Source organism: Pongo pygmaeus, chromosome 20, assembly GCF_028885625.2.
Source record: "Pongo pygmaeus isolate AG05252 chromosome 20, NHGRI_mPonPyg2-v2.0_pri, whole genome shotgun sequence".
Classification (NCBI taxonomy): Eukaryota; Metazoa; Chordata; class Mammalia; order Primates; family Hominidae; genus Pongo; species Pongo pygmaeus.
In genome coordinates, this window is record NC_072393.2 from 24,115,902 (window position 1) to 24,139,591 (window position 23,690).

General features: G+C 37.8%; 1 protein-coding gene across 3 annotated transcripts in view; it reads right to left on the minus strand.

The window, feature by feature from the left end:
* Nucleotides 1-368: 368 nt before the first annotated feature.
* The window catches only part of LOC129020611 (zinc finger protein 724), a 61,698-nt gene continuing 38,376 nt past the window's right edge, over nt 369-23,690 (minus strand). For 2 of the 3 annotated variants that reach the window (XM_054465193.2, XM_054465192.2), the window contains 3 exons: nt 20,409-20,535; nt 19,509-19,604; nt 369-12,452 (listed from right to left, as the gene is read on the minus strand). In XM_054465193.2, coding sequence (XP_054321168.2) covers nt 10,819-12,452; nt 19,509-19,604; nt 20,409-20,520 — 1,842 coding nt within the window. In that variant the 5' untranslated portion in view covers nt 20,521-20,535 and the 3' untranslated portion in view covers nt 369-10,818. The remainder of the gene's footprint in view (nt 12,453-19,508; nt 19,605-20,408; nt 20,536-23,690) is intronic. The other variant, XM_054465197.2, reaches the window with a different exon arrangement.

Below are 23,690 nucleotides of genomic sequence, written 5' to 3' on the forward strand. Positions count from 1 at the left end.
AATTTTCATATTAAGGTATTTAATGTTCAATATTGTATGACAGTATAGCGGAATCCTCAAAAATGAGCAGAAGTTTATTATTAATAAATTTATTAGGCCGGGCGCAGTGGCTCACGTCTGTAATCCCAGCACTTTGGGAGGCCGAAGCGGGTGGATCACGAGGTCAGGAGTTCAAGACCAGCCTGGCCAACATGGTGAAACCCCGTCTCTACTAAAAATACAAAAATTAGCTAGGTGGGGTGGCGCACCTGTAATCCCAGCTACTCAGGAGGCTGAGGCAGAAGAATCGCTTGAGCCTGGGAGGTGGAGGCTGCAGTAAGCTGAGATTGCACCACTGCACTCCAGCCTGGGCAACAGAGTGAGGCTGCGTCTCAAAATACATAAAATAAATCAATCAATAAAATTATTTTCTTCAAAGTTTTTCAATTGTTAAAGAATCAGGTATGCTTTTCACGATAAGTTCAATTTTAGGAGGGTACCCACTGGTCTCCATGGTATTTCTGTAATGGATAGTATAAAACTGGGTCACCAGAATTACGCAGACATGCTCATTTAATCAGAATGAGTTCAGCCTTCGTGGTGTATTGGTATCTCAGGAGCTGATCATTCACTACAACTTAGTAAATATTGCTCCATAATCCCAGTGAACTCTTTCAACCACGTTTCCTTTTTTCTCTCATTGATGTGGTCATGTTGTGGTCTCCTCTGTTTATCTTAAGCTATCCCAGATGAGAGGTGATTATTACATGAATGAGACCCCCTTTTTTTCCTCTTCCTTGGGATCCTCCTGCCCTCCCTACTGGAAGCAACATGTGAGAGGCAGGAATTATGACAATATACAAATATATTTCCTGCCAGGGGACCAGCATAAGAAGCTTACAACATGACCCATCTAGAAGTCACTTACTTCCAGGCCAGCAGGGGTGTTTTTCTATGATGTGTCTTTTTCTCTTAAAAGCATCTCTAATTAAGTTTAGCCCAGTCAGGATAATCTCCCTTTTGATAAACACAAAGTCAACACATTAATACCCTAATTTCATGAGTAATTAATTTCCTACCACAGTAAATCACTTTTTTTTTTTTTTTTTTTGAGATGGAGTCTCACTCTGTGGTCCAGGCTGGAGTGCAGTGGCATGATCTCGGCTCACTGCAACCTTCGTCTCACAGATTCAAGTGATTCTCCTGCCTCAGCCTCCAGAGTAGCTGGGATTACAGGCGCCCTTCACCATGCTTGGCTAATTTTGTATTTTCAGTAGAGATGGGGTTTCGCCATGTTGGCCAGGCTGGTCTCGAACTCCTGACCTCAGGTGATCCACCTGTCTCTGCCTCCCAGTGTTGGGATTACAGGCCTGAGCCACCGCGCCCAGGCAGTCACACACTTTTTTACACTAAAAAGATAACACTGCAGGTGTGCAACAGCTGGGAATCCTGGGGATCATCTTCGAATTTTGCTTATCCACCTGAATAGACTTTTCTTTTTTTTGAGATGGAGTTTCACTCTTGTCGCCCAGGCTGGAGTGCAATGGTGTGAGTTTGGTTCACTGCAACCTCCACCTCTCCGGTTCAAGCGATTCTCCTGTGTCAGCCTCCTGAGTAGCTGGGATTACAGGCGCCCACCACCACACCCGGCTAATTTTTGTATTTTTATTAGAGACAAGGTTTTGCCACGTTGGCCAGGCTGGTCTCGAACTCCTGACCTCAGGTGATCCACCGGCCTCGGCCTCCCAAACTGCTGGGATTACAGGTGTGAGCCACCGCACCCGGACCTGAATAGACTTTTCAAATTCTTTCAGTTGCTTTTGTTATCTAAGTAAACAAAAATATCTGCAAATAATAATTAACTACTTTCCAATTTAATTCATTACAAATATCTTTTTTCTGGCTTAATTTCTTCATGTACCATTTTATAGATTCACACACACACATATAACAATGAAAATGTATCCAATTATTCCATTTTTGTTAATTTGTATTATAAATGAGTATTAAAACAATTATTTCTTTTCTGTTTGAAGGGTTTGTTTGTTGTCCTTTGTTTTTTTTTTGTTTTTTTTTTTTTGAGACAGAGTCTCACCCTGTTGCCCAGGCTGGAGTGCAGTGGTGGGATCTCGGCTCACTGCAACGTCCGCCTCCTGAGTTCAAGCGATTCTCCTGCCTCAGCCTCCTGGGTAGCTGGGATTACAGGTGCGTGCCACCACGCCCGGCTAACTTTTGGGTTTTTAGTAGAGACAGGGTTACACCATGTTGGCCAGGCTGGTCTCATCCTCCTGATCTCAGGTGATCCACCCACCTCGGCCTCCCAAAGTGCTGGGATTACAGGCGTGAGCCACTGCGCCCAGCAACACAGAACTATTTTTATAACACACGTCTTTCAACCAATAAATATATATTTAAATTATTTCTTAAAATGTGGTATAGATACACAATGGAGTACTATTCAGCCTTAAAAAGGGGTAAATCCCGTCGTTTGAAATATGCATTTGAAGACATTATGCTAGATGGAATAAGCCTGACACAGAAAGACAAATACTGCATAATCTCATTTATATGTAGAATCTAATAAAGTTTAACTCAAAAAAAAAAATAGAAAGTGAAATAATGGTTACCAGAGGCTTGATGTGGTGGGAAGAAATTAGAGTTTTTGATTGAAGGGTACAAAGTTTCAAATAGACAAGGTAAGTAGCTTTTGAGATCTATTTCACAGCAGCGTGACTATAGTAAACCACAATGTAATTGTATTTTAAAATGACTAAGAGTACATTTCAAATGTCTTACCACAAAGAATGATAGGTAAGCGAGTTGATAGATGTTATTTAACTCAACTCAATCATTCCATATTACATACATATATTCAAACGTCACATTTTACCCCATAAATTCATTCAACTTTGATTTGCCAATCAAAAATAGTATTCATACTTTAAAGAGAAATAAACTTTAAGAAATTTGATGAGAAAAGTGTTCATTTTAAAATCTTAGAAAACATACATATATTTTGCATATATATATATTTCAAATGGCTTGCTCCTTTAATGATGTAAGTAAACTCTTTTTTTTTTTTTTTTTTTTTTTGAGATGGAGTCTCACTGTCACCCAGGCTGGAGTTCAGTGGCATGGTCTCTCACTGCAGCCTCCGCCTCCCAGGTTCAAGCGATTCTCCTGCCTCAGCCTCCCGAGTAGCTGCGATTACAGGTGCCCACCATCATGCCCGGCTAATTTTTGTAATTTTAGTAGAGACTGGGTTTCACCATGTTGGCCAGGCTGTTCTTGAGCTCCTGACCTGAGGTGATCCACCCACCTCGGCCTCCCAAAGTGCTGGGATTACAGGCGTGAGCCACCGTGCCTGGCCGTAAGTAAACTTTTAATATAATGAATAGTCTAAACCCAACACTCAGGAATAAAATGTTTATTTTTAATGTTCAAAATACAATACTATAAAAGACTCTAAAGTAACTGCTTAGAGTACCATTATTTCTACATTTGTAAATAAACTATTCCTTCACTTGTTAAAGTTATTTGAATATATATTTTAAACTACATTTCAAAGTATTAAATCAAATGAACATATATACTTGGCAATAAAAAATTTATTAAACAGGTAGACAAGAAAACAACTTGCCTTCTTTTCTAATTTTAAAACTGACAAACACTCGGCATTTAGGTGCTTATTTGTCTAGTGTTACTGGAGTGCTGAAGAGAATTACTCAATGAGAAATCTTTCCATATTTATATCCATGCTGGGTGTGAATATATGGGAATTTTCCAAGGGTAGTATTATAAACATTCAACTACTATTATATATAGCCCCAGACTGACTGACTAGAATAAACATGGGTTACAAACCACTGATGTGGCCACCTTGTTTTTAGGCTTCACATTGATCATGATCTAACAGAATCAACAAATGAGAGCTGTATGCTGGGTGCTCTTCGGGCACCTTTATTTGCATTAATTGCTTTAATTTTACCAAAACCCTAAAGTTGGGGATGCAATCAGTAACCAGCTGATACCGAGTTTCAATCTAACCATTACGCCCAACACCCTGTCACCCAATGCTTGTTTTAAATCCTGACCTAACATTTTGGCTTTAAATTTTTTAATTTAGTAAAAATAAAGATAAATTTACAAACCACTTCTTTTTATCCATAGATAGTATGTAGAACTTAATTTTTGGTTTAAAGTATTCATTACAAAGTCTGAGACAAACACTTCAGTAAGTGAATTATAACATTATTCCTCTTATGACTTAAAAGAACCATTAATTTTACTTTTGAAATAATGAGTGTTTATATTTAAAGTTAAAATGAGCCTATTATTATATAGAAAACTTGTTGTCTGCATGAAACTTGTCATCCACTGAGTGGTCTACAGTTGCTTTCAGAAACACTAATAAGAATACTGTTTCTTATTGAATAATTAAAGAATGTTATGCTTTTTCAGTTACTAAAATAAAATAGATTGAAATTACTGATCAGTAACTTACAATGTGGTTTAAATGTTATTTAATAAATACATGTGAAGTTTCTTTTAAACTCATTTTAATAAATGACTTCTACTGTTTTTCACTTCTATTAGAAAAAAGTATTAAAATTTCTGTTATTATAAGCCTATAAATTTTATTCAGATCTAAACATAGCGCTAATCTTAAAAGATCTGTATGCTTAGGATTATAAAAAGCCTATTCTCCATTCACACATACAAGATAAATAACTGCTTTTCAGTAAACCCAATGGGGCAATTGTGACTCACAACTATAAGCTATTAAAATATTAATACTATCACCTAGATGACACTTTTAGGTATCTGCATGTTTAAGTTGTTTAACTTATAATTCAAAAATAAATTTTTATAAACTGTAAAAAATACAAAGAATTTTCTTTTAGTTCTTAAATACTGTCATTATTTCTAGTTGACGTAACATTAAATTTTAGAGGCTGTGGCTTTAGGAACAAGAAATGTCATGGTTGACTCCGCTTTACTTCCTGCCTTATTTCACACAAACACAGCAGCACAAAAAAGGCCAGAAATGCTACAACTTGACTGGAAATACACCAGTACCTTTCTAGGGAGAATATATGTGGGAGCGTATTTACTTGAAATTAATGGCATCTTTTGTTGAAGTACAGACTTCTATATGGCAAGTAATAAATACAAAAATTTTACAGGGCAAAAGAGTAAGAGATATACTCTAAAATTACCTTCTAACCCATTATTTCTTTTTTCACTAGCATGGTTGTGATGGAATGAGCATTTGCAGCAGCTTTTTTTTTTTGAGACAGAATCTTGCTCTGTCGACCAGACTGGAGTGCAACGGGCATGATCTCAGCTCACTGCAACCTCTGCCTCCTGGGTTCAAGTGATTCTTCTGCCTCAACCTCCTGAGTAGCTGGATTACAGGCACGTGCCACCACAGGCTGCTAGTTTTTCTATTTTTAGTAGAGATGAGGTTTCACCATGTTGGTCAGGCTGGTCTCAAACTCCTGACCTCATGATCAGCCCGCCTCAGCCTCCCAAAGTGCTGGGATTACAGGTGTGAGCCACGGTGCCCGGCCCGCAGCACGGTCTTAAATAACCTACATTCTCTGCTTCGTCATTTTTGGGATATGGCCATAAGACGTTTATGATTTTACTAGAAAAAAAGTTTTCTTTCTCTAATTCAGAAATTTAGCAAAATTTCACAGGTGGATAATGCGGTCAGGAGTTTGAGACCAGCCTGACCAACATGGTGAAACCTAGTCTCTACTAAAAATACAAAAATTAGCCAGATGTGGTGGCACGTGCCTGTAGTCCCAGCTACTTAGGAGGCTGAGGCAGAGTGCAATTGTGCCACTGCACTCCAACTTGAGCAGCAGAAAGACTCCATCTCAAAAAAAAAAAAAAAAAAGAAAATTGAATCTACAATAACTGTAGTAATTATACTTTGAAATAAATTTAACCAAAAAGTGGAAAAACCTGTGCATTATAATCTAAACAATACTGAAGTACAAAATTAAATAATACACAAACGGAAAAATATTACCTATAAATGAATTAGCATTATTATTGTTAAATATCTGTATTACACAAAATTATCTACAGACATAATGCAACCTCTATGAAAATACCAGTGACACACTGGTATAAATTTTAAAACATATATCTAAAATTTATATTGTACCACAGAAGACCCAAAGTAGCCAAAGCAATAAAGAAAAAAAAAAAGTGTGCTTTGGGAGGAAAAGGCGGGTGGATCACGAGGTCAGGAGATTGAAACCATCCCGACTAACACGGTGAAACCCCGTCTCTACTAAAAATACAAAAATTTATCTGGGCGTGGTGTCGGGCGCCTGTAGTCCCAGCTACTCAGGAGGCTGAGGCAGGACAATGGCGTGAACCCGGGAGGCGGAGCTTGCAGTGAGCCGAGATTGTGCCACTGCACTCCAGCCTGGGAGAATGTGCGAGACTTCGTCTTAAAACAAAAAAAGAAAAAACAAAATAAAAAAGGGTGAAGATATCACCCTACCTGACTTTGAAATATACTAAAAAAGCTATATTAGCTAAAATAGTATGGTAATTGAAGAAAAACAGACACATACTCCAATGCAGCAGGAACCAAAAAAAAGACCAAAAACGGCTGATTTGAAGTTACAACTAACCCCAGCAGAAATATTTATGGCTTATTATGGAGCATCAGTTACGCAGCAAGCAGTGTCTTTTTTTTTTTTTTTTTTTTTTTGAGGAGTCTCGCTTTGCCACCCAGGCTGGAATGCGGTGGCGCGATCTCAGCTCACTGCAACCTCCACCTCCTGGGATTAAGCGATTCTCCTGCCGCAGCCTCCCGAATAGCTGAGATTTCAGGCGCGTGTCACCACACACAGCTAATTTTTGTATTTTTAGTAGAGATGGGGTTGTGCCATGTTTGCCAGGCTGGTCTTGAACTCCTGGCCTCAGGTGATCTGCCCACCTTGGCCTCCCAAAGTGCAGGGATTACAAGCATGAGCCACCGTATCTGGCCTCACTGTCATGTTTCTTTGATACATTTATATATAAAAACATTCTCATGACTTATGAAACTTCCCTAGAACTTACCTAAAAAAAAGACTCAATAAATAAGTAAATTCACTTATGTCATCTATAAAAAGGACAATAACTAAAGAAAAGTAGGCTTATACAGGCATCTGCAACTAAAAGAACAAAATGGAATGTTCTAAATAAAATATAACAATACATTAGTTATGGAATTACTTCCAAAAATTATGTGCACTACTGAATTTTACAAAAAATTCTTATAATCACGACCAGCTCATGTAATGGATACTTCATACACTATAAAACAAAAAATTATAACAAGAAAATTATAGGTTTGGCATGAGTGCCAGGCAAAGAGTTTGTATGGCGAGATTCTGAACAATAAGCCATAAGTTTTTACAGTAATGAATTTAATACAAAGCTGAGAGCATAAATTTGCTTTCAGCATTTTTGAGGTTTTTACTATCTAGCAAATTAATCACCTTATTAAAATGATTTGTTCTGATATTGCTCTATTCTTCTGAAAATAGGTACAAACTCATGCTCATACAAACACACTCACTCCATAATTTTCTTTCCTAAGGTTTATCTTTAGAGTAATACATGCATATTTTTAACTTTATGTAAATCAAAATTAAAAGTCTTTGTGTTTGCAGGCAGAGAGGCCACATGTTCAAATAAAAATATGTAAGAAATTTATTAAAATATGTATTCAAGTCTCACAAATGTATGCATTTTATTCATACTTCTAAATAATATAATCATAGAAATTACCCTGTAGTCAATGTCTATTTATTTATTCATTTTGAGACACAGTCTTGCTCTGCCACCCAGGCTGGAGTGCAGTGGCACGATCTCAGCTCACCACAACCTCCACCTCCAAAGTTCAAGCGATTCTCCTGCCTCAGACTCCTGAGTAACTGGGATTACAGGCACTCACCACCATGCCTGGCTAACTTTTCTATTTATAGTACAGACAGGGTTTCAACATGTTGGCAATGCTGGTCTTGAACTCCTGAACTCAGGTGATCCACCTGCCTCGGCCTCCCAAAGTGCTAGGATTACAGGCATGAACCACGGTGTCCGGCCATCAGTAACAGTTTAGTTGTACATTTTAAACTAACAAAAAGTGTAAAATTAAATTTTCTGTAATACAAAGGATAAATGCTAGAGGTAAGGCAGTCGGTAACAGTTTAGTTGTACATTTTAAAGTAACAAAAAGTGTAAAATTAAATTTTCTGTAATACAAAGGATAAATGCTAGAAGTGATAGATACCTAATTTACCATGAGGTGATTATTATATATTGTATGTATGTATCAAAATATGCCATATGTGATTTAAATATATACACATACTATGTACCCAAAAATATTAAGTAAATTTAAATGAGAAAGAAAAAATAAAAACTTAACATACAGGAACAACATTCTTTAACTTCTTTGCAGTTTAAAGCCACTAGCAAAAAAGATTACTACAAATACTACTTTATTATGTTAACAAATAATATATTGTTACCATCTTTTACCTACACTCTTGAGTAAGGTGGAATGGGTTAAGGTTAGTGGCAAAATAATGCTTCACTGAATGCACAATACTATTTAACATGTTAAAAATGTTAAATTAAAAAGTTAAGTCTACACATAATTTCAAAGTTTTAAAATGTACTGGATTGTATCACATAAAAGTACAATTAGTAAAATAATACACTATTAATTAAATTTTAACTAAAATTAAAAATATTTTTCTCTCATAGTGTAGAGTATTAAACTGAACACCTACTTCATGCATTGCTCAATATTATAAGTTAACCACAAAGAGCATCCCTACTTAGATTTTCATCATACATCTTACATTTTAATGTCTTTACTCTTTCATAGAAGAGATAATATATAACGCCCACCTAATAAAAAAGAATCTCTCATATCTTTCATGCAGGAACAATTCATCACATACCTTCACATGTGAATACAATAGGAATAAAGAAACAGCATGAATTTGAGAGTTGAATTACATCATTATTCACATATTTAAAAAGTCTATAAAATTTTCTCAAGAAAAAAGTATACTTTGGTGGACACAGTGGCTCATGCCAGCACTTTGGGAGGCTGAGGCAGGTGGATCACCTGAGGTCAGGGGTTCAACCTGCCCAACGGCCAAGACCCCATCTCTACTAAAAATACAAAAATTAGCCAGGCGTGTTAGTTCCTGCCTGTCATCCCAGCTACTTGGGAGGCTGAAGCAGGAGAATCACTTGAACTGGGAGGCGGAGGCTGCACTCCAACCTGGGTGACAGAGCAAGACTTTGTCTAAAAAAAAAAAGTAAAGCCTGGCCAACATGGTGAAACCCTGTCTCTACTAAAAATACTAAAAATTAGCAAGGCATGGTGGTGCGTGCCTGTAATCCCAGCTACTCAGGAGGCTGAGGCAGGAGAATCACCTGAACCTGGGACGTGGAGGTGGAGGTTGCAGTGAGCCGAGATAGCACCACTGCACTCCATCCTGCATGATGGGAGCAAGACTCCATCTCAAAAAAAAAAACCAAACCAAACAAAAAAAACTGTACTTTGAATGTAATAACTCTCCAAAATATCTTATACACTTTTTAAAGTTATATACAAAATATTTATGTACAAACTTCAGTTTTGAATTATTTTCTAAACTCAGCCCTCTGATTTAGTGTACTGTCTGAAGTGTCAGTTCCCTAGATATATCTACTCTGAATTGATATTTACAGACTTAATTTTTTCAAATAACTAATTTTTTATATTACTGCATCTGCAAAAATATATTTTAGTATGAACTCTCTGGTGTTTCCTAGGCTGTAGTTTGTAAAAAAAACTGTTTTTCCAAATTTATTACCTTTGCAGCGATTTTCTTCAAGATAAATTATCTGATGTTGAAGAAAGGTGGAGCAACTACTTCAGGGTTTTCCTCTAGTATAAAATGTGTAAAATAAGATCTGTAATACAAGTAATGGTACCACAACACTCTTCATATTAGTTTTTTTGTTTTTTGTTTTTTTTGAGATGGAGTGCAGCTGGAGTGTCCAGGCTGGAGTGCAGTGGCACAAACTCAGCTCACTGCAACCTCTGCCTCCCAGGTTCAAGCGATTCTCCTGTCTTAACCACCGAATAGCTGGATTAGCCATGCACCACCACACCCACCTAATTTTTGTATTTTGGGTAGAGACGGAGTTTCACCATGTTGGCCAGGCTGGTCTTGAACTTCTGACCTCAAGTGAACCACCCGCCTTGGCCTCCAAAGTGCTGAAATTACAGGCGTGAGCCACCATGCCCAGCTTACACTCTTGATATTTTAATGCTTGTCTTCAAAATAAATACTCTTCTTCACTTTAAAGGCTTATATTTTCTGAAAAATCTATTGACAGTAATTTCATTTTTAATGCTTCTATTAAGTATGAAATCTCTGATATTGAATAAGATGTGAACAGATATTAATGGCTTCTTCACATTCTTTACATTTGCATAATTTTTCTCAAGTATACATCATTTCCTGTCCAATAAAGTGTCAGCATGGGTTAAAAGTTTTGCCACATTCTTCACACTTGTAGAGGTTTCCTCTAGTATATTTTACCTACAATCAAGTGTGACAACCATTTAAAGGTGTTTAGAAATGTTGAGGTGTTGTCAACTGCATTGTTATATCTTTCAGGTTTGTACGGTTTCTCTCCAGTAATTCTCTTCGTTGGCCAGGATGGTCTCAATCTCTTGATCTTGTGATCCACCCGCCTTGGCCTCCCAAAGTGCTGGGATTACAGGTGTGAGCCACCGCGCCTGGTCCATTCTTCTTACTTGTCAGATTTTTCTACAGCATGAATTTTCTTGTGTGTAGTAAGGTTTGAGCATTGGTTAAAAGCTTTGCCACATTCTTTACATTTGTAGGGTTTCTCTCCAGTATGAATTACCTTATGTTTAGTGAGAGTTGAGGACCAGTTAAAGGCTTTGCCACATTCTTCACATTTGTAGGGTTTCTCTCCAGTATGAATTATCTTATGTTGAGTAAGGTTTGAGTATTGGTAAAAAGCTTTGCCACATTCTTCACATTTGTAGGGTTTCTCTCCAGCATGAATTATCTTATGTCTAGCAAGTGTCGAGGATTGGTTAAAAGCTTTGCCACATTCTTTACATTTGTAGGGTTTCTCTCCAGTATGAATTTTCTTATGTGTTGTAAGGTGTGAGGATAGGTTAAAAGCTTTGCCGCATTCTTCACATTTGTAGGGTTTCTCTCCAGTATGAATTATCCTATGTTCAGTAAGGTTTGAGGACCGCTTAAAAGCTTTGCCACATTCTTTACATTTGTAGGGTTTCTCTCCAGTATGAATTATCTTATGTGTAGTAAGCTGTGAGAACTGGTTAAAGGCTTTGCCACATTCTTCACATTTGTAGGGTTTCTCTCCGGTATGAATTCTCTTATGTGTGGTAAGGTGTGAGGATGTGTTAAAGGCTTTGCCACATTCTTCACATTTGTATGGTTTTTCTCCAGTATGAATTCTCTTATGTTGAGTAAGAGTTGAGGACACGTTAAAGGCTTTGCCACACTCTTCACATTTGTAAGGTTTCTCTCCAGTATGAATTCTCTTATGTTGAGTAAGGGTTGAGGACACATTAAAGGCTTTGCCACATTCTTCACATTTATAAGGTTTATCACCAGTATGAATTCTCTTATGTTTAGTAAGGTTCGAGGATTGGTTAAAAGCTCTGCCACAATGTTCACATATGTAGGGCTTCTCTCCAGCATGAATTATCTTATGTCTAGTAAGGGTTGACGATTGGTTAAAAGCTTTGCCACATTCTTTACATTTGTAGGCATTCTCTCCAGTATGAATTATCTTATGTGTAGTAAGGTGTGAGGATATGTTAAAAGCTTTTCCACATTCTTCACATTTGTAGGATTTCTCTCCAGTATGAATTACCTTATGTGTGTTAAGGTGTGAGGACTTGTTAAAGGCTATGCCACATTCTTCACATTTGTAGTGTTTCTGTCCTGTATGAATTCTCTTATGTTGAGAAAGGGTTGAGGACACATTAAAGGCCTTGCCACATTCTTCAAGTTTGTAGGAATTGACAGTAGTGTGAATTCTTTTATGTTGAGTTAGGTGTGAAAGAACACAAAATGACTTGCCACATTCTTTACATTTAAAAGGATTCTTTTCAGTCTTATGTCTATTTGAATTTGAAAATTTATGAAAGTTTTTCACATATTTATCACATTGAAATATTTTGCTCTGGGTAGTTGTCAAACACTGGTTAAATCCATTATAACTTCCTTTGTGCACCTTATATTCATCCACACTTTTATAGCCTTTTTTTAACTGTAAATTGTGATGTCCACATTTTTCATATTTTCTCAGTATTATTCTTTGGAAAGAAGCTTTTATGCTCTGCTCTGGCCAAAGGTCTTGGGCAAAATAACAACACATACCTGAAAGAAATAAAAATAACAACTTACTCCACATACTAGACTCAAATACATATTCTTTACACATCTAACCTACAAAACTATACAAACTACATAAACAAGATTGCATAAGAAGGCCAGGCATGGTAGCTAATGCCTGTACTCCCAGCACGTTGAAAAGCTGAGATGGGCAGATCACCTGAAGTCAGGAGTTTGAGACCAGTCTGGCCAATTGGTGAAACCTGTCTTTACTAAAAAATACAAAAAAATTAGCCGGGCATAATAGCATGCACCTGTAATCCCAGCTAGTCAGGAGGCTGAGGCAGGAGAATCGCTTGAACCTGAGTGGGAAGTTGCAGTGAGCTGATATCACACCAACGCACTCCACACTGGACAACAGAGCAAGACTTTGACTCAAAAAAAGAAAAAAACAAAAAAAAAAACTGTATAACAAAATACCAAAGGCCCTAATTTCCTTATAGACATATAAATGTAAGAAAAATACACAGACCAAAATACATTCGTGAAAAATTTATAAATGAGTTAAGTGTGTAGTGTGTACAGTGCCCCAGGAGGTGAGCACAATGCAAAGAGCCACAAAGAATAAAGAGAAAAGTCTGTTATGTTTACCTAATACAGCTCATCCCTCTCCCCAATATAATATAGTGCCTTTAGAAGTAAACAGCCAGCCAGGCAGGCTGGCTCACGCCTGTAATCCCAACACTTTGGGGTGCCGAGGTGGGCCAATCACCTGAGGTCAGGAGTTTGGAACCAGCCTGGCCAATATGGTGAAACCCTGTCTCTACTAAAAACACAAAAATTAGCCAAGCGTGATGGTGGGCGCCTGTAGTCCCAGCTACTTGGGAGGCTAAGGCAGGAGAATCGCTTGAACCCGGGAGGCGGATGTTGCAGTGAGCCGAAATCACACCACTGCTCTCCAGCCTAAGCGATAGAGCAAGACTCCGTCTCAAACAAAAAACCAAAAAAAAAAAAAAAAAAAAAACCCACCAAATCTGTTGACAATGCTATGAAAATGAAACTTATGTTGATTGTTGATGGAAAACAAGGATGCAGCCATTATTTTAAAATGTTACGTTTCACACATAATTAAAAGTAGAATTATAATTAAATACAGCAATCCCATTTATTAATCTATATCCAAAGTATGCAACACAGGACCTAGAAGAGATATGTAAACATCTATGTTTATTGTACCAGCATTCACAAAAGCCAAAAGGCTGAAGTAACCCAGATGTCTTTTGATTCACAAACATATCAAAAAATGTGACATATACATACAATGGAATTTTATTCAGCCTTAAAAAAATCGTGGCCGTGCATGGTGGCTCACATTTGTAATCCTAGCACTTTGGGAGGCAGAGGCGGGTGGATCACCTGAGGTCAGGAGTTCCAGACCAGCCCGGACAACATGGTGAAACCCCGTTTCTATAAAATACAAAAAAATTTATCCGGGCATGATGGTGGGTGCCTATATTCCCCGCTACTCAGGAGGCTGAGGCGGCAGAATTGCCTGAACCCGGGAGGCGGAGGTTCCAATGAGCCAAGATGGCACCATTGCACTCCAGCCTGGGCAACAAAGCAAGACTCCATCTCAAAAAACAAAAAACAAAAACCACTTGTAAAATTCTAAGATAAACTTTGAGAATATTTTATCACCTAAAATAAGACAGTGACAGAATGATGCATACTATACGATTCCACTTATATGAGATATGTTATAAAGAGTCACACTCATAAAAACAGAAAGTGGAAGAGTGTTTGTCAAGGGCTGGGGAGAGGGGAAAATGGGCAGTTGTTACTTAATGGATATTGAGTTTTCATTTTACAAGATGAAAGACTTCTAGAAGTGTTTTGCATAACCAGGTGAATATATTCTGTCACCCAAGCTGAAATACAGTGGCAAGATTATGGCTCACTGTAGCCTCAAATTTCCAGTCCCAAGTAATCCTACCCCTTCAATCCCCCAAGCTGCTGGGACCACAGGTGCACACCAACCCATGCCTGGCTATTTTTCAAAAAAATTTTCTAGAGAAAGGGTCTTTTTTTTGTTTGTTTGTTTTTTGAGATGGAGTCTTGCTCTGTCCCCCAGGCTGGAGTGCAGTGGCTTAATCTTGGCGCACTGCAAGCTCCACCTCCTGGGTTCATGCCATTCTCCTGCCTCAGCCTCCCGAGAAGCTGGGACTACAGGCGCCCTCCACCATGCCAGGCTAGTTTTTTGTATTTTTAGTAGAGACGGGGTTTCACCGTGTTAGCCACGATGGTCTTGATCTCCTGACCTCGTGAGCTGCCCGCCTCGGCCTCCCAAAGTGCTGGGATTACAGGCGTGAGCCACCGCGCCCAGCCCGAGAGAGGGTCTTTACGGGTGGGCCAGGCTTGTCTCAAACTTTTGGGCTAAAGTGATTCTCTTGTCTTGGCCTCTCAAAATCCTGGAATTACAGAAGTGAGCCACCACCATGCATAGTCCTAATATGTACACTTAAATAGATTTAAGATGGTAAATTTTATGTCATCTGTTTTTACAACAATTTTGTAGAAGAAGAACTGAAAAAAGTAAAGAATTATAAATCTTTTCAAAAATTAACTTCAAATCACAAAAGTGATCTGAAAGGAACACAAAGGAAATGTACATTCATTATTAAACACAGTGTGGAAATAAGATTATTTTCACAACTACTCACTTATATAAGACAAAACAACCACTGAAAATCAGCTAAGAAAAAATATATACAAGATAGGCCATAACCATAATTAGGGTCATATTTATAAATAAAAAACACACACATATATAATCTGATTGCGATAGACATATAGCTAATTTATTTCTTAATTAAGCCCTATGTTGACTTAAAGTGTACAAACAGAATTACAAATTGTCTAAAATTATAAAGGTAAGTAAAAAAGCCAAAAACACAATAGATTGATGTTAAGAAACCAACACTAAAAAAACACACATAAAGAACTGCAAAATAATAAGGGAAATGTTTACTCACAAACTCTGGTATGCTACATTAATGGACCATTAAAAATGAATTTGTCTAGATAACTACAATATTTGACTGTAACTGTGTACTCATGGAAGGCAGGTATTTTGAATCACTGGCATTAACTATATGGTAGTTAAAATTTCAGAGAAAATGCAGTATAACCATAAATAGAAGATTCTAATGAGAAACTTTTAATAAATAAGCATTATAAAAACTAGAGGTAGTTTTCATGTTTTAAATATATGTTATTCTTATACAAATTGAAACTGCTGTAATTCAAATTTAGAAGCAGGCCAGGCGTGGTGGCTCACGCCTGTAATCCCAGCACTTTGGGAGGCCGAGGCGGGTGGATCACTTGAGGTCAGGAGTTCGAGACCAGCCTGGCCAACATGATGAAACCCCATCTCTACTAAAAATACAAAAAACTAGCCAGGTGTGGTGGTGCACGTCTGCAATCCCAGCTACTTGGGAGGCTGAGGCAGAAGAATCACTTGAACCCAGGAGGTAGAGGTTGCAGTGAGCTGAGATCACGCCACTGCACTCCAGCCTGGGCAACAGAGTGAGACTCCATTAAAAAAAAAAAAAAAAATCAAATTATATTGCTAAATTAAAAAGAAATAAATATATTTTTGCAGAATATAATTAAAGTCTCTGATATATATAAAACAAATATTTGGGAATAAATTATGTTTTTATTTAGATATAGTCTGAAGAAAGTGGGTGCAAATCCTGTAATTCCTATTTGCCTGCAGCAAACAAATGTGTAAGTAACTATTTTAGTAAATATGGAGTGCCTACTAAGTATCTAATTTACTTCAGGCATAACATTTAAATTCTGACATATTGTCCTAAATGTGTCAATCTAAAATTACAGACAAATTTGAAATAGAAAATAGAAAGAAAAATGAATAGAGAAAGTGACATTAATTTGACAGAAAAATAAAAGGTGACCTATTTTCTTAACCCCTAACAGCAAGAAAATTTGTCAGCCATCCCTGACAAAAATGCCTTTATGAGAGAGCCAAGCATCATGGCTCACACCTGTAATGACAGCTACATGGTACATTGAGGTTGGAGAATTTCTTCAGGCCAAAATTTCAAGACCAGCTTGGTGTATGTAGCAAGTCCTCATCTCCAAAATAAATGCCTTTAAGAGAGCTTTAAAGGCCGAGTGCAGTGGCTCACCCCTGTAATTCCAGCACTTTGGGAGGCTGAGATACGTGGTTCACCTGAGGTCAGGAGTTCGAGACCAGCCTGGACAACATGGTGAAACACTCTCTCTACTAAAAATACAAAAATTAGCCAGGCGTGGTGGCGCATGCCTGCAATCCCAGCTACTCGGGAGGCTGAGACAGCAGAATTGGTTGAACCCGGCTGGGAGGCAGAGGTTGCAGTGAGCCAAGATCGGGTCACTGCACTCCAGCCTGGGTAACAGAGATAAGACTTTGGGAGGCTAAGGCGGGCAGATCACCTGAGGTCGGGAGTTTGAGACCAGCTGGCCAACATCATGAAACCCCGTCTCTACTAAAAATACAAAAATTAGCCAGGTGTGGTGGCATGTGCGTGTAGTACCAGCTGCTTGGGAGGCTGAGGCAGGAGAATCGCTTGAACCTGGGAGGAGGTTGTTGCAGTGAGCTGCGATTGAGCCACTGCACTCCAGCCTGGGCGACAGAGCGAGACTCCACGCCCCACTTCCAAAAAAAAAAAAAAAATTATCCGGGCATGGTGGTGCGTGCTTATAACCCCAGCTACTGGGGGGCTGAGGCAGGAGGATCACCTGAACCTGGGAGGCGGAGGTTACAGTGAGTTGAGATGGTGCCACTGCACTCCAGTCTGAGGAACAGAGTGAGACTCCGTCTCAAAAGAAAAAAAAAAAAAAGAGAGATTGAGAGAGAGAGCTTTGAGATCCAGGGAGGGAGTTGTGAAACTCTGATAATGCCCAAGACTGAGGAGCATCCTTTTCAGAAGGCAGGCATTCATTCAGGTGGTAAACTACAGGACCTCTGTTCTTGGCTACAGACTGAAAAATAGCCCACCCAACTTGGTCCCATTGAGAATATTGAACTTACCCTGTAACCATCTCAAACTCCTCCCAGTCACAGTCTGGGAGAGGTCCTGCCCTTCCAGAGGCCTAGAGGAAGTCACCCATTTATAGCCATGCAGGCAGGTTTGCAAGACCTTAGCCTTTACTGTGGTCCCTGAAGCAGTTCCATGACTCAGTTTAAGGCCAGTTCCATCTACATAGAAACCTACACAGTGACCTGGCAAAATCCTCTTTGATACTAAGTGAAAGACATACTCATTCACATCCTGATGTAAGGCTCACCATATGCAGACCTGACTACAGAAACCTGCCTAGTGTCTGCCCTACAGATCAAAGTCCTGAAGGATATTGAGCCTGTCCAAAAATAAAATGCAAATTACAACTACACAATCCCCTTGTAACAAGCCAACTAAAGGTAAACCCTTGTGCAGACATAGCAGCCTTGTGAGCAACCTACAACCCCTCTTCATTACAAACCCATAGGGCATCCCATTATCCTGGGGGCCCAACAAAAGATCTTTACCTCCTGAAACCAGTTTATAAAAACTTGAAGAGGTGTTTGTTTCTTGAAATTCACAGACACCAGTGCAAAACTACATTGTGCCCAGTGTCAATGCTTCTATTTTAAAATAGCACTGGAAGTATGTAGCAGAATAATTAGAACAATTTTTAAAAAGCCATTAAAATTGAAGACAAATAGGTAAAAAGTTGCTGTTTGTAGATCATATAATCTCATATATAAAAAATCATACACAGTACATTTAAACATGTCTAAACTAATTAATATACTCAGTAAATTAGCAAAATATAAAATTAACATACATTTATAAGATACGGTTCCATAAACTTAAACTATCTGATAAAATAAAGGAGGAAAACAAGCTTATTGACAATAGCATTAAAATAATAAATTTCTTAGAACAAATTTAACCAAGGATCTAAAAAGCCTTTAAAATAAATGATATATCAATGGAGGAAATTAGAAAAGACACAAATTTTAAAATATTTTGTGTGTATGGATTGAAAGAATAAGTATTGTTAAAGTGCCATATTATCCAAAGTGATCTACAGATTTAATAAACTCCCTATCAAAATTCCAGTGGTATTTGTTTTCATAGTAATGAAAAACACAATCATAAAATTTACTTGAAACTTCGATAAACTCTGAATAATGAAAGCAATCTTGAGGAAAAAGAACAAAGCAGGAGGACAACATACTTTATAATTTCAAACTATATTTCAAGACTATAGTAATAAAAACAGGAAAGAATGTGTAGAAAAAATGCACCAAAAAAAACGAAACAGAAACTACTATTCTCACATATTTCAGACATGATGCAGAAAGAAAATTTAGTAAACAGTTTAACATAGAGTTTCTTAAAATTTCCCAGGTATTTATGTGTCCGCCAAAACATTAAAAAAGCAGATTTTGTAGTCTTGTATATGCCAAAAAGGGGACTTTGGTTCTCACTGAAAACTTGAAGAAAGATAATGGAAGGAAAAGTATATTCCTTAGAAAAGTTAGAAGGATAAGACAAAAGATACCTCTATGTAAGAGAAAAAATAAAATAAAAAATAAACCTCAGGCTTCCCAGAAACTATTTTCCTTGGGGCACAACTCCCAAATTGTATTTCTTATTTTTATTCGTTTATTTATTTATTTATTTGAGACAGAGTTTTGCTCTTGTTGCCCAGGCTGGAGTGCAATGGCGCGATCTCAGCCCACAACAACCTCTGCCTCCCAGGTTCAAGCAATTCTCCTGCCTCAGCCTCCTAAGTAGCTGGGACTACAGGCATGCGCCACCACACCCAGCTAATTTTGTATTTTTAGTAAAGACGGAGTTCTGCATGTTGGTCAGGCTTGTCTCGAACACCCGACCTTAGGTAATCCGCCTGCCCTGGCCTCTCCAAGTGCTGGGATTACAGGCATGAGCCACCGCACCTGGCCCCAAATCGTATTTCAAAAACTGACTTTCTCCTTGACATTTGGACGTCTCATCTGTGTCATCTGTCATATTCACTCTCACCTACCTGGGGGTTTGGCCACCATCTCATGTCTCTCCATATTCCAGGGCTCTTTGCCTTGCTCCAGACAGGTGATCAGGTCTGGCTTAGAGACAGCAATACCTGTTTTATTAAAAATAAATAACATGAATGTTGCTCATATTCTTCAAATAATGTGCTCAGTAAAAAGGGTGTAATTAATAGAATAGTAAATTAATCACAAAATACTCATTTAAAACAAATTTATAAATATTTAGACACTATTTTAAATTTGTAGGTTCTTAATTTTACTACTTAGTACTACTGAATCAAAAACTGGAGATGACAATTAGATTTTAAGGTATAGAAAACAATATTTTATGCCACTAAATTTCTGGAATTACCACTAATTTAGAGTGAAGGATACAGATCAGCTCAGGAACATAAAAAGTCCAGATCAAGATAAAACATCTTGAATTTTTTTTTTCTACATTGACAAATCCCTAAGATTTTCTTTCTCTCTTTTTTTTTTTGAGATGGAGTCTCACTCTGCCACCCAGGCTGGAGTGCAGTGGTGCGATCTCGGCTCACTGCAACCTCCATCTCCTGGGTTCAAGTGATTCTCCTGCCTCAGCCTCCCAAGTAGCTGGGACTACAGGTGTGTGCCACCACACCTGGCTAATTTTTGTATTTTTTTTGTAGAGATGGGGTTTCACCATGTTGGCCAGGCTGGTCTTGAACTCCTGACCTCAGGTGATCCACCCACCTTGGCCTCCCAAAGTGCTAGGATTACAGGCATAAGCCACCGTGCTTGGCCCCCAAGATTTTCTTAGAAATAGAGATCTGACACTCATTTATGCAAAGATCAATTACCAAAAAACATTCTACAAAAAAAACAAATGAAATATTTAGGGTAGATTAGGAATTGTGTATTGAAGTTATTCTCACCCAGGAAGACCAGGTTTCTGTAGTTCTCTAACATCACGTTCCTATATAAATTCTGCTGTGCAGTGTCCAGGCATTGCCACTCCTCCAGAGAGAATTCTATGGCCACATCCATAAATGTCAATGGTCCCTGAGAAGTACACACACACATATTTACCAAGTGGCCATGGGCAAAATTTTTAATTTGATTCAAGTTGAAATGAAAGACTAAAGAGTACTGGTTCTGACTTATAAAAGTGAATGAAATTATCCAAATGAAGTAATTTTAAAGACAGAAATATTCTCTGATGTATTCTCTAACTCTGAGAAAAGACTAGAATAAGATCCGCAACATCAATTTATATATGATACTTTTCTGGATAATAAAATATAAAATTAAGGGCATGAACACAAGCATGTACATTCTGGAGTGCTATATTCACACTATACAGAATGAGTTCTGTTGAGATGAAAGACATGTTAAGTTACAAGGTACATCTCAAATTTTAATGTGTACAATAAACTGGAAATCTTGTTATGCTTTTTTTTTTCCAGAAGATCTGGAATAAAGTCTGAGTTGCTGAATTTTTAATAAGCTCACAAGTAATGCCAATGATTTTGCCCCAGAGAAAAATCTTTATCAAAATCCAATAAGTGAAATAACCTGTTTTTTTCCCCCGTTTTTATGGCCTATAAGAGAGAGATGACAGCCTTCATTTTCCAAAAACAGATATATGCAAAGAAACCCTAAGAAGAGCAGCTGCCAGATTACATTTGATAATTTATACAAATCAGCTGCATAAAGATACTTAATAATGAAGAAAAAAATAATTAACTCTATAGTGAAAAAATCTGTCAGACAGCTCTTTAACCAAGTGAACCATTAGCATCAACTGCACTAGGACAAATTTTTATGGTGTGCTAAAACACACAGAAGGACACAGCATCACTGCTGGAATATTGTTCCCAATAAGTAAATTATAGTCTAAATTCAACCATATGGAAACATCAGTTTTATGCAAAGTTCAAGATACAGGTATCTTCTATTCAAGATACCTGTATCTTCTATGTTCTGTAATGTTTAATAGTGATTTTAAGTAGTCTTTCTTTAGCACCCTAGAGAACAGGTATCTCCTGATAATTTTTTTCAGAACTTTCTGGGTAATAAATGCCATACTGTTTAAATAAGCACTTTCTTAATTCTGTTCTGCATAGGGCTATTTAGCAAACACAAATGGAACTTCAACATTACATGTTCTCCATCTTTACTAAGGATCCCAGCTTTTCCCCAATAGTAATCTTGAGTATTCACACTTTTCCAAGTTCAACAGCCACAAAAAGAACACTTTTAATACTGCAGATCATAAATTAATGGTGAGAATTTTGCAAGGCATATAAAAAGCCATAATGTAAAAAATTTAGAGAAGGCTCTGGTATATAGGAAAGAAATATTTTTCAGAGACCCTTGATTATCATAAGAATTTTAAAAAGTAGTTAAAACAAACTCATTAGGGAGAAAAAAACACAAGTATAGAAGTCAAGGTTTGCAAGTACTAAACACATAGCATTCCAGAGGCAGAGCGGACACAGCTCTTGATCTGAGACATGTTTAGCTGGAAAAAAAAAAAAAAAAAAAGCCACTTTTTCCTCTATCTCCTCCTTCTCTGGGATTTATTTTCAGATGAGAATTTCTGGACAAATTACACCTTCATCTTGAGAAAATGCCACCTGTTTACATGCTACGACCACACCCACAGGCAGAAGGACCAAGACCCTCAGAAAATGTCCACCCATTTCTGGGTGAATCTTCAGAAAAGATTCAGAAACAATGACGAAAAAAATAGAAGTTTCTCCTTTCCTGTCCTTAGGTACCCTCCCCACCACAGACACCAGCAATTTCTGCTACAATAATGGAAATACGGGCCATGCTGCCCTGTCTTTACCAAACCCAAACAGAACTGGCCCTGTGACCATCCTTCAGTGAAAAAGTAAAACTTAACTCTCATGAATGTATCTTGAACCCCTCATAGTTGATTCTGGCCTTACCTTAGAGTCACATGAGGCACTTAATTAAAAAACATAAATGTATCCACACAAAACAATAAACAGAACCTGTGAAGAGGGCACAAGTAAAGGGATTTCTAATAATTAGCCACGTAATTTGAGTGCCTACACCTAAGTAATCCACATTACTTAGAATGGCAAAAACGTCAATTAACTTTTCCACCAACCTAATAGAAGTCCAGCTGATAAACATTTAGCTAAGCATTGCCTTGCATTTTTTTTTTTTTTTTTTTTTTTTTTTTTAAAGACGGTGTTTTTGCTCTTGTCTAACTTGTTTTGCTGGAGTGCAATGGCGCAATCTCTGCTCACCGCAACCTCCACCTCCTGGGTTAAAGAGATTCTCCAGCCTCAGCCTCCCAAGTAGCTCAGATTACAGGCATCTGCCACCATGCCCGGCTAATTTTTGTACTTTTAGTAGAGACAGGATTTTACCATGTTGGACAGGCTGCTCTGGAACTCTTTATGTCAGGTGATCCACCCACCTCGCTCTCCCAAAGTGCTGGGATTACAGGCATGAGCCACCACACCCAGCTGCCTTGTAATATTTAATAAGCTTATAAATCACTTGGTAACTTTGGACCTTCCCTATGTATTTTGATTCTGCAGGTTTTCAAAGGGTTCATGAATGTGTGTTTTAAATAAGTCCCCTGTCGATGCTGATGTTACTTCTTCTAGGCTCATCATTAGAATTGGTTAGAGAAGCAGGCACAGCACAGAGTCCCTTACACTCAGCACTCTTGTCACAACACAAATACTTCTGGCACAAATGAATACAACAAATCTCCATCTTTAAGTATCATATTCTTTGCTGGTTCTTTAAAGTTTACAGAGGCAACAGAAAGTAGCAACGCCTGAATAAGTCTGCACTTGGAAAACAACATGTACTATTGAAATGTTTATAAAGCAGGTACTATGTGCTCAAGACTATGTTACACAGCACTGTGCTTGGAATAATACATTACGTGATTTAATTCTCATAACAAACTGGGAGTCAGCACAGATGTTTAATAATTTGCAGGATTTAGATTAAGGGCTTAGCATTTTTATTTCAACTTCTGTTTCTCTGTCCTTGGTTTTTAAAAAAAATGTATAGAACACTAAATATAGACAGATGAGAGGGATACAGAAAGGAAGAACTTAATGTAGTTTAAAGAAATTTTTATTGTGTTCATATTTACTTGTTTGTGACTTGTGGAGCAACTACTGGATCCGCAGGAATAGAAAACAAGTTGCTAAATGTCT